The sequence below is a fragment of the Leuciscus leuciscus genome (assembly GCF_965113295.1).
Source record: "Leuciscus leuciscus genome assembly, chromosome: 5".
In the NCBI taxonomy this organism is placed as follows: Eukaryota; Metazoa; Chordata; class Actinopteri; order Cypriniformes; family Leuciscidae; genus Leuciscus; species Leuciscus leuciscus.
In genome coordinates, this window is record NC_138729.1 from 50,764,927 (window position 1) to 50,776,951 (window position 12,025).

The 12,025-nt window shown below is 36.4% G+C and overlaps 1 protein-coding gene and 2 long non-coding RNA genes across 6 annotated transcripts in view; 2 read left to right on the plus strand and 1 right to left on the minus strand.

Moving 5' to 3' along the window:
• The window catches only part of mtmr4 (myotubularin related protein 4), a 100,306-nt gene that overhangs the window by 44,848 nt on the left and 43,433 nt on the right, over positions 1 to 12,025 (minus strand). For all 4 annotated transcript variants that reach the window (XM_082171212.1, XM_082171213.1, XM_082171210.1 and 1 more), the window contains one exon: positions 8,987 to 9,076. In XM_082171212.1, coding sequence (XP_082027338.1) covers positions 8,987 to 9,076 — 90 coding nt within the window. The remainder of the gene's footprint in view (positions 1 to 8,986; positions 9,077 to 12,025) is intronic.
• The window catches only part of LOC309499849, a 61,874-nt gene that overhangs the window by 24,141 nt on the left and 25,708 nt on the right, over positions 1 to 12,025 (plus strand). The gene's annotated exons all lie outside the window — the stretch shown is intronic.
• Positions 1 to 12,025, plus strand: part of LOC309499862 — a 39,441-nt gene that overhangs the window by 13,424 nt on the left and 13,992 nt on the right. The gene's annotated exons all lie outside the window — the stretch shown is intronic.

The following is a 12,025-nucleotide window of genomic DNA, read 5'->3' on the forward strand; positions in this document are numbered from 1 at the left end:
CAGTTCAGTTCATCTTTATTCATTTCCCGAAGGCAATTTGGTTGCAGCAAACAAGCATACACATAAAACAGTGTCACACACACATACACGAAAATAGGAGAAAAAAAAGGTACCCAATAAATACATTTACCTAGAATTTAAAAACTTTACAGCTGAGGGGACAAATGAATTTTTAAACCGATTAGTTTTACTAAGCGGAGTTCTATACCGGCTACCAGACGGGAGAAGATGGAACTCAGAATACAAGGGGTGAGAATCATCTAACAAAATGTTCTCGGCTTTACCCAAAGCCTGTCTATGGTATAACTGAGCCATAGTCATCTGCTGCCTCCCTGTTATTTTGTTTCCCTGATTTACCATCCTCTCAATACGGTTCTTATTTTTCACATTCAGAGAGTTGAACCAGCACAACAATGAAAAGGATAAAAACGACTCAATATAGGATCTATAAAACATGCACATCAATGTTTTATCCACATTAAATGACCTCAGTTTCCGTAAGCAATACAATCTTTGCTGCCCCTTCTTACATAAAGCATCAGTATTTGCGGAAAACGTCAATTTACAATCTAATACAGTACCCAAATACTTGTACTGTTCAACACTCTGGATACCCGCTCCATTAATACTTATTTGCTTATCATCAATTGATTTCCCCCTCAATCTATAATCAATAGTCATCTCTTTAGTTTTCAGAACATTAAGTTTTAAAAAAGCATTCTGACACCAAACAGTAAAATCCTCAACCACAGGACCATGCGTAGAGTCCTCCTCACTCAATAAGCTAACGATTACAGAGTCGTCAGCAAATTTTAAGATGTGCCTATTTCCAAAACTACTCTTACACGCATTAGTGTACAAAATAAATAATAAGGGAGAGAGGACGCACCCTTGAGGTGACCCAGTCGATGACACCAACCATTCAGAATAACAGTCGTTTACTTTGACTCGCTGTGTTCTCTGCACAAGGAAATCTAAAATCCAGCCTACCAAATTAAAATCCAACCCAAATTCTTCAATGAGTTTATCAATTAAAATATGTGGCTGAATGGTATTGAAGGCAGATGAAAAATCGATAAAAAGTAATTTAACAAAAGTTTTCGGCTTCTCTAAATGCTGAAATACTAAATGTAAGAGTGTTGCGACAGCATCCTCTACGCCTCGCTTATTTCTGTACGCAAATTGAAGAGGGTCTAGAGAACTCTCAGTCTTGCGCATGATTTCTCTCTTAACTAATTTTTCTAAACATTTCATCACTAAGGATGTAAGCGCCACAGGCCTAAAATCGTCTAATACCTGTGCATTCTGCTTTTTTGGCAATGGAATCAGAGTAGACTGCTTCCACCGTGCAGGTACTTTTTGTATTTTTAGGGACCAGGCAAAAATGTCATAAAATATTGGTCCTAACTGCTCAGCACATTCCTTGAGTAAACGACCCCCTATATTATCAGGCCCCGGTGCCTTCCTGATTTTACATTGTTTAAACACTGTTATCACATCTCCTACATCAAAAGGGACACCAACATTATCCCTGTTTATCCTACACTTATTTTTCAAATCCTCAATTTCTAATTTAAAATCATGCGTATCAAATCTCTTATAAAAATTATTAAAATCCTGTGATAAAGCTGCATCTGAACTGAATCCGTTCAAACTAATTCTATTATTTATTTTCCTACTATCCTGACCTGTAATTAAATGCATCCCCTCCCAAACAGAACCTAAATTTCCATTTTTCAATTTGAACTCAAGATCGTCCTTATAAACTGCTTTAGCCCTCTTTATTTCACACTTAATTTCTCTTTTTAGCATATAATGCTCTATAGTATTTCCCTCTTTGAAAGCCCTATTTCTTTTTGACAGAAGAATCTTGAGTGATTTTGTAACCCACGGTTTACTGTTTGGAAATTTCTTAAACGATTTCACAGGTATTAACATGTCCTCACAAAATGTCACATAACTACAAATTTCATCTGTTACTTGATCAATGTCTGAACCAGAGTCCATAAAAACAGTCCAATCTGTACAATCCAGACACCCTTTTAAACGTAACGTAGCATCTTCAGACCAGACTTTCGTCTTAATTACCTGTGCCTTTTCACTTTTCAAAACAGTTTTATATATAGGGACCAGTAAAACCATATTATGATCTGAGGTTCCCAAAGGTGGTTTCCCGAATGACTTGTAAGCTCCTTTAATCGACCCATAACACAAATCCAGAATTGAATCCTTACGTGTTGGGCAAGTTACATACTGATTAAAGTGGCCCAGTGATTTCTTCAAAGAACACTTATTAAAATCTCCCAGAATAAAACAGGGTGCGTCGGGAGATGCAGATTGCAGTTCATGAACCACACGTTCAATCTCCCTTACCGCATTATCCTCATTTGCTCGGGGGTGGATGTAAACTACCGTAACGAACAGCTGAGGAAACTCCCGGGGCAAGTACTGAGGTCTTAGTGCCACAGTCAATAACTCGATATCTTTCGTGCACACTCTCCCCTTAACGTGCACAGATTTGCACCAGCTTTCTCTTATATACAGACATACCCCACCTCCTTGTGCTTTACCGGTTGCCGTCTCATCCCGATCCATGCGAACAGGCACTCCGAAGTCATCCAGTCGTAGGCTCGAATCCGAATCCCCCTCGGAGAGCCACGTCTCCGTGAACGCCATCACGCAAACATTCCTGAAGTCATGCTGGAACTTCACCATAGCTTGAAGCTCATCCGTCTTTTTCCGTAGAGACTGCACATTCGTTAACAAAATTGTAGGGAGAGGAATTTTAGAGAAAATTTGTTTTTTCATTTTTTGACGAACACCTCCTTTCCGTCCTCTCTTCCGAATTTTAAATGTAGAATCCTTTTGTCGCGAGCGATTTTGTTTTTGTCCAACAGCAACAGGTGGAAAACTTCCCAAATCAGGATAGCCAAATCCCGTGGGTTGATTCACGTTGTTAGGCTTGTACCATTGTAAAAGAAACTCCCGGGAATATTGGATTCTTACCGACTCCTGAGGTGATTCAAACACACACAAACTAAGGTGGATTAAAGTCAGTAAAATAATAATCCCCATTTTCTCCATCTTTTCCAGTTTTTTCAGTAGGATACAGAACAAATCTCCGCGTCCGTCAGTGTTGAGAGAAAAAGGTTATTTTGAGACGCAGAAAAACAAAACAAAACAACTGACAAAACACAAACAAGCACACCGACACCTGTAGCTGCGAGTCGCCGCGTGCGCATGTGCACTTCTGTCCACACACACTCCGCTGTTCTGCTCTTCTGTCCACACACACTCCGCTGTTCCGCGCTTCTGTCCACACACACTCCGCTGTTCTGCGCTTCTGTCCACACACACTCCGCTGTTCTGCGCTTCTGTCCACACACACTCCGCTGTTCTGCACTTCTGTCCACACACACTCCGCTGTTCTGCACTTCTGTCCACACACACTCCGCTGTTCTGCACTTCTGTCCACACACACTCCGCTGTTCTGCGCTTCTGTCCACACACACTCTCTGCTCTTCTGTCCACACACACTCCGCTGTTCTGCACTTCTGTCCACACACACTCCGCTGTTCTGCACTTCTGTCCACACACACTCCGCTGTTCTGCACTTCTGTCCACACACACACTCCGCTGTTCTGCACTTCTGTCCACACACACACTCCGCTGTTCTGCACTTCTGTCCACACACACTCCGCTGTTCTGCGCTCTAGCTAGAGAACACTCCCGTTGCAGGAACACTTCAGTGGGCCAAGAAGCAGCAAATATATTTTATTAAGTATAACGAGGTTGGGTTCCTTCAACTGTCCATCCTATTAAAAATGGCTAGTCTATATAAGATAATTGTAAAAAAAATAAAAAAAAATAAAAAAAAACAGTATTGTATTTCGTCATATTTTATAGTGTTCAACATATTCAAGTGCGAATGAGAACCGTTTCGAGGGGGATGCCAGGTGTGCAAAAACAAAACAAAACAAAAAACGAATATTCGAATGTCACATTTTCAAATCGAATACCAACCCACCGAACGAATATTCGAATTTTCGGGTCCAGCCCAGTGGGATCATTTTTCATTCTCTTTTAATTCACTTTTAAATGCATCTCTAGACCATCAAAACCACTGATATTCTGCCTGAAAACTGAATCTTTCAATTACTGACAACTTGCAAACATGTCATAACTTTGCAACCACAAGGGGTTAAAAACAAGACCCAGCCACAAATAGTATTTGAATTGCAAAACAGAAAAATGACCTGTAATGCAAATACTGAATATTCAAGTATTGTTATCGTCTGCGTAGGGCTGGGTATCGTTCAAAAAATGTCGATACCAATACCGATACCGATACCTTGATTTCGATACCGGTTCCTGAACGATACTTTTTTCGATACCAATTTTATGAAATCCATTTTAACAAGATTACATAACACATTACCTCAGAAAAACTTTGGTTTTATTTTTTCAGTTTGACTCATGCTCCTTAGTCAGTCCAGAAAGGAACAAAAAAAAGCACAAAGGAACAAAATATTTTTTATAAAGAGCTCATGCTCACCAAACCTGAATTTGTTTGATAAAAAATACAGTAAAACTTGTAATATTGTGGAATAGTATTACAATTTAAAATAGTATTTGAATATATTTCAAAATGTAATTTATTCCTGTGTTGTCAAAGCTGAATTTTCAAAATCATTACTTCAGTGTCACATGATCCTTCAGAAATATGAAAACAGTTTTTGGAAACTATGATACATTTTTTCATGATTCTTTGATGAATAAAAAATTCAAAAGAACATCATTTATTTGAAACAGAAATCTTTAGTAACATTACACATGTTTTAAGGTCGTTTTTGATAACTTTAATGCATCCTTACTGAAAAAAAATTCTGACCAACACATTTTTGAACGGCAGTGTACATTCAGTAGGTCATTATTGCAATATAAACACTGTCAGAGTGATCAACAGGTATCTCTTCAGTTACCAGTCGAAGACGGAGCAACTTTCTGCTCTTATGTTTACTCCGTGCAGTCGTGCACTGTCAAGGGCTTCATCAGATCTGTCGCGGTACCGTCTTTGCTGCAATTATTTTACCGCAAATACGGCATCGCGCGCTGTTGGCATCGAGCCTGGAGAAATGTAGCCACACTTTTGATCGGCTTTTCCACATCTTTAAGGTATTGTGAGTGTGTGTGCTCGCGTCTCATTGAGAATGTGCGCGAGTTTATGTGTGTGTGCTCGCGTCTCATATGAGAATGTGTGCGTGGACAGTTTGTGTGCGCGCGCGCTTCTCATATGAGTATGTGCGCAGAGTTCCGCGTCTCGTGTGTGTAGAGTTTGCGTGTATGTGCGTGAGCGACTTTAGGCGTGTCGTTGTGCATTTCATATGTATTTGTTTGAGCACTGACGTTGATGAGTTAACCCCTTAGGTATCGAAATCTGGTACCGAAAAACAAGTCATTTTTCGATACTCGATAGTATCGAGGCAATTCGGTCGGTACCTAAAAAGTATCGAACTCGGTACCCAGCCCTACGTCTGCGGTTTATGTATAAATGATTAGGGTGACATTACGCACTGCACATACAGTGAATCATAAATGATTTGTGTATCTGGGGATATTAACCAGGACAGCACAATCCATTCCCGACAGCAGGAACAAGGGAAATAGGAAAGTGTGTCAGACAAGCTGGGAGCGGCTTCAATTTGACCCAAGATATTCGTAATAAAATAAAATAAAATAAAATAAAATAAAATAAAATAAAATAAAATAAAATAAAATAAAATAAAATAAAATAAAATAAAATAAAATAAAATAAAATAAAATAAAATAAAATAAAATAAAATAAAATAAAATAAAATAAAAGTCAAACCTGTAGAATGTTTTGGAAGGTTATGAGCCATTTACATTAACGTGTGTAATGAGGGAAAAAATAAATAAAAAATAAAATGGTATAAAATAAAATGAAAAGTCTTTTAAAGTCTTTTTGTTTTAATAAAACAAAAATATATACAAAATAAATATTTAATAAAATAATATTATAATATTTTAATATTATAAAAATCTAAAAGTCTCACCATTGTGATTGAGCACATTACTGGGGAAAAAAACAATATAATACAAAAAATTCATTTGATATAAAAAAATAATATAAAAATAATAAATAATAAAATATAAAATAAAAATATAAAATGTCTCACCATTGTGCCTTTGAGCACATTACTGGAAAAACTGGATTTAAAAATAATAATAATAATAATAATAATAATACAAAATTATTATTCACTTTAAATAAACTAATATAAACAAAAAAAATATTAAAGTTCCACCATTGTGCTTTTGAGCGAGTTATTTTAGGTAAGTGTACTGTAAGAGGTGCAAGACTCATCACACGACGCTATGGTGTTGAGGGTGACTGCAATGCTGTTGTTAGGGAGTTTTTGATGGTTGCTATGGTCAAAGATGTCCAGTCCCACGTCTAAGGGATTGTTTTCCTTACAACAGTTCAAAACTGTTGCAGCGAGTTTTACACGCATAAACATCAACCTTACACTAATGTGCTCTGATGAATCGATCACAGTGAGAGCAGGAACATGTGCTGAGAGTCCTTCATCTGGACTTTAAGTGCTGCATTTAGACTCGCAGGTTTGTGCAAAGTCATTGAGTAACAGGCAATGTCAAGCTCTCCCGCTCTTGTTCCCGTGTCTCGGCTCTGGTTGTCCCTGATGTATCGTGTCATTGCTTCGTCCTTTTGATTCATTTCACCCTTTTCACCTCCACGTCTGTTATTCACCATCTCCCCAACCATTCTAGATCTCTCATTTAATTTCCTTTACACTGATATATCCTTTGTAGTCTGAGGTGTGTTGACCCACGTATAAGATATTATATTTATACATTTAAAAATATATTTATTATATTTATATTATTATCATTATTATTTTTATAAAGAATAATAATTATTAGAGATGCACCGACGTATAGCCAATAAAAGCAATTAGAAACAGTCTCAGCTTTGAAATTGTCCATTTTATCACAAAATTCATACAATAAATGGTGTTTTGACGCTCTTAAGTGTGACATGACAGATCGCTGTAGTGCCTGAAGTCTTTTCTTCCACTTTATTACAAGTTATAGCATGAAAAAACATGCATGAACATCAAAGGGTTTGTTGAAAGATACAGTATAACTTACAGAAATGTATCATTTTTAATGTAATCGCTCAGTGTTTCAACCGCGGAAAGAGGTCAATAAAACAGTTTGTGAATAATATGTCACATAATGTTACATTTACCTCAGGAAGGTTCTCCAATGTTCACAGTTCATTAGTTAGCTATGAATAAACACTAGAGGAGCTTATTTACTGTTGATTATATATGCATGTTTGAATAAATTGGTCATGAATATTGGGTGCTACGGATGTCTATCAAATGCGCCTGTACGTAGCTCATAGCCAATCGTTTCAATTATACCAGATGACGTATGTAGAGCGACAGAAATTCGACGAGGAAGAAGACGAAATAAACTTGCGTTCTAAACTACTTAGAACACTATCTAATGGCGTGTTCACACCAAACGCGAAGTGTATATTCGCATCGCGTTACTCGCTCTAGATTACTCGCGGGATGTTTTTCGCGTCACTCACGAATAAAAACATCCCGTGAGGAGGAGTGTCATCATCATCAACAACAACAACACAATTTCTTTCTGCCATAATTTTTCCGTCATGTCTGAAATAAATGATATTGCTGCTCTGTACTTGTTGTGGAAGTCCCAAATACGGAGGAAAGCCAAACGCCGACGGTGTCAACAGTGATAGCAACCGGACGTATCAATGAGCTCTTCGTTGATTGGCTATCGCAACTAAGCGTCATGCGAATTTTCCGCTCAAGTTGAAATTTTTCAACTTGCGCGGAAGACGCGATTGAGGTGATTATCGAGCGTTCGCGGCAAACGCGCCGCCCGGCGCGAATTCGCGTCTTTGCATTGACTTTGTATGTAATCTACTCGCGCAAATAATTAAATTTGAGTTTGGTGTGAACACTATCCAAGGCTGCATCGAAAGGTAACTTCGCGTCTGATGCCATGTTGGATCCATAGATATAAACAAACTGCTTCGGTGTGTCGCATAGACGTCGTCATCGTCTTGCTGCTCCCTCCCCGTTCTGTGATTGGTTCCCTTTTTGAGGGGAAAATCTGGTTCATGGAGTCCAGGCTGCCTAGCAGCGTGAATAAAATTGCGCTGCACGCAAGGCAGCATGGGGAAACCCAGGCTAATAGTTCTGAATAATCGGTATCGGCAGATGATATTCTGAATAATCGGCATTGGCAGATAAAATTCTGAATAATCGGTATCGGCAGATGATATTCTGAATAATCGGCATTGGCAGATAAAATTCTGAATAATCGGTATCGGCAGATGATATTCTGAATAATCGGCATTGGCAGATAAAATTCTGAATAATCGGTATCGGCAGATGATATTCTGAATAATCGGCATTGGCAGATATAATTCTGAATAATCGGTATCGGCAGATGATATTCTGAATAATCGGTACCGGCAGATGATATTCTGAATAATCGGTACCGGCAGATGATATTCTGAATAATCGGTACCGGCAGATGATATTCTGAATAATCGGTACCGGCAGATGATATTCTGAATAATCGGTACCGGCAGATGATATTCTGAATAATCGGTACCGGCAGATGATATTCTGAATAATCGGTACCGGCAGATGATATTCTGAATAATCGGTATTGGCAGATATAATTCTGAATAATCGGCGATCTGTATCGGCGGAGAAATGTAGTATCTGTGCATCTCTAATAATAATTATTCAAATTCATTATTATACCTAATAATTGTATCTAATTATAATCATCATACAATTATTTTATTATTATTATTAATCATTAATAATTTTACAAATAGGTAATTTAGAGAAGGACATGAGGCGAAACTCGTGGTCTGGTGAGTGAAACTGACCTGTAGAGCGTCGTCTTCTTTGACCAGCTCTTTCTGGGGGAACAGGTCCCGGGCCTGAATATACTCCAGGCTGGGCGGTCCCTCCTCACCCTGAAAACACACACAACACACACACACATTATTAGATAACTTCATGAAACAAATCACATGAATGTACATGAACTTAATGCATGAATGCAAATGTACATGAACTGCATGAGATATCAACATAGTGGGTCACATGATGTGTCATTTAAACATGTCTGTGTCTAACTTGTGTAATGAGTTTAACTTCCTCCTCATGCACACATATGGACAGTGGAAACCTGTGTCTCTCATCTGACATTCACAGCAGTGACGTATCCGTTCTGCTCCGGTCAGAAAATACAATCAACCTGAGATGCATGACTGACGGCGCGAGTGCAGGACAAATTAACTATTAGAAAGAGATGACAGACAACCATAACAGCTGTCATCGAGAAAAACAACAACCATATTCAATGTGTATCAGCAATTACTGAATAATTGTTCATATGACATGTACTAGGGATGAATGAATGAGCTCCAGGTGTTGTACGGAATACAGATGCACAAAAAAATCTGATTATTATTGTTATTCATTATTATTATTATTATTATTAAAACTATTTAGCAAATAAGAAATTACTTGTAAAATATAATTGAAAAAATATTATAAAATATAAATATATATTTTTAATAAAATAAGATTTATTATAAAATAAAAAATAATTACATATTACATACAATTGATAATAATAATATTGTTATTTACTATTATTAAAACTATTTTGCAAATAAAATTACTTGTAAAAATATAATTGAAAAAATAAAATGATTATTTATCAATAGAACTATAAAATAACAACAACTATTATTATTACTACATATAATAAACAATATATAATTGATTATAATTGTTTTATTTAAAAAATATATTTTTTTTATATAAAACTATATTTGTAAATAAGAAATTACAATATTAAAAATATAATTGAAAAATCTATTAATAAAAACAAAAAATATTATAATTATTGATTATAATTATTTTATTTATAAACAATTATATTTTATAAAAACTATTTGCAAACAAATTACAATATTAAAAATATAATTGAAAAATCAATTAATAAAAAACAAAAATCTAATTTAACTGTAGAATTACAAAACTAATATTTATGTCTTAATATCTTTATTTTCAAATGTTAACCATCAAGATTTTATTTGGCAGAAAACCACAGCTTCTTTCTTTTTTGGCAACAGGGTTACAAACGCTTCTCATTACAAATTATTATTATTGATTGATTTATTTATTATTATTGATTGATTTATTTATTATTATAACGTTTTTTGATTATATATTTCAACACATAGGCTATAATACAAAAATCTGTAGTAAATAAAGCACTTGATGCTGTATATACGAATGGAAACACACACACACACACACACACACAGGACCGTGTCCTTCGACTAAACCAGCTCATTTCACACAATATTCGAGCTTCAGGTGCGTCAGAAATGGCTCTTCACAGGGTACGTGATCACCGGCATCTATAGTGGATTAAACATTGATCTAAGAGACCTTGAGCCGCCGTTCACATCACAGTATGAGGTGAAAGACCATCAGACGCGGGGGAAGAAATAAACCACACACACACACACACACACACACACACACACACACTTTCCAACGTGCAACAATCAAAACAAGACTGTTTCCAGAAGAAATTAGGAATGGTCCAGATGTCATATTGCAGCGTGAGAAACATCTGAAGACTTTCGCTCTGAACTAGAAAATGCAGGTTAACACAGTGTTCTGCCAGTTTCATCACTTCTTTCTACTTCGTGCAGCCGCTCAGGCATACATTACCACACAGGACATGTTACAGTTTACAGCCAAATGAATGTTTCTAGCGCACCGGCGCCGGGTCACTGGACGGAGGCGCTACGAAGAGAAGACAAACATTAGCATTCAGACGTGGAGAAAGTCATCGCATTTGGACATGATTCAGGAAAAACTTCAGAACATGCACAATAAGACCAGGAGCTTTATTGAAGAAAGTACTTTAATGCAAAAGTGACCCCTGAAGGAGGACATATGTAAAGTACGATCCCGGCAGAAATCTGAGGTCAAAAGGTCAAAGGGCGGACGAACGGCTGCGAAAACACCAAGTGAAATCTTGCAACAAAATCAGTTACTAAGTTGATTTGAACTGGACTGAAATTATTTAACATGTCAAACAAGAAAAGACTAAATTCATATATTATGTGCCATGCATATATTAAACAGCATTTTAGCCATGACTATTCATAATTTAAGTGTCCGGATACTGTCGCAAACTTTTTATTATTATTAAATTAAGTACCCACTCAAAAAAACTAAACGTAAGTATCTATATTTTATTAGATTTTAACATTGTAAAAATATAAATATAATATAATTTAGTTGACTTTTGAAAACAAGAGGTAGTAGAGACTTTCAAATTTTAGTAATTTTGAGGCATTACTGTTAAAGCAAAACAATATCCTGAATATTTTCAGCAGATTATATTTACAGTGGTTTGGCATTTGCATTTAGTGACTTTTAGACTAATAATCATGAATTGCGTTCACACTTTACTCAAGTTATAATAAAATAAAAATTAAAATAAATAAATGTCTGTCTGATAGGGATAGTTCACTAAAAAAAAATTAACGATCTGTTATTTACTCACCCGTGGCTTTCAAAGTCACATTAGAATAAAGAAAAATGCTACTTTTACTGTTAAATAATTGAGAAAGGACTGAAGTCACATGACATATTATATACTTAGAAGTCTACATGAAAGTGTAATGGAGTAAAAAGCATTATTTTCAAGACAAGTACAGATTCCTCAGAGTTATATTCCAGTATAGTAGCAAAGTTACACCTTTCATTCCCTGTTCCTGAAGTATGACTGCATGTTTCTGGGAAGGTTTTGGTGTGTGTTGTTTACGTTTATCAGTAGGGAGAGACAAAGAGCAAATGACCCAGACACACACTCTGTCTACGACGTCCCG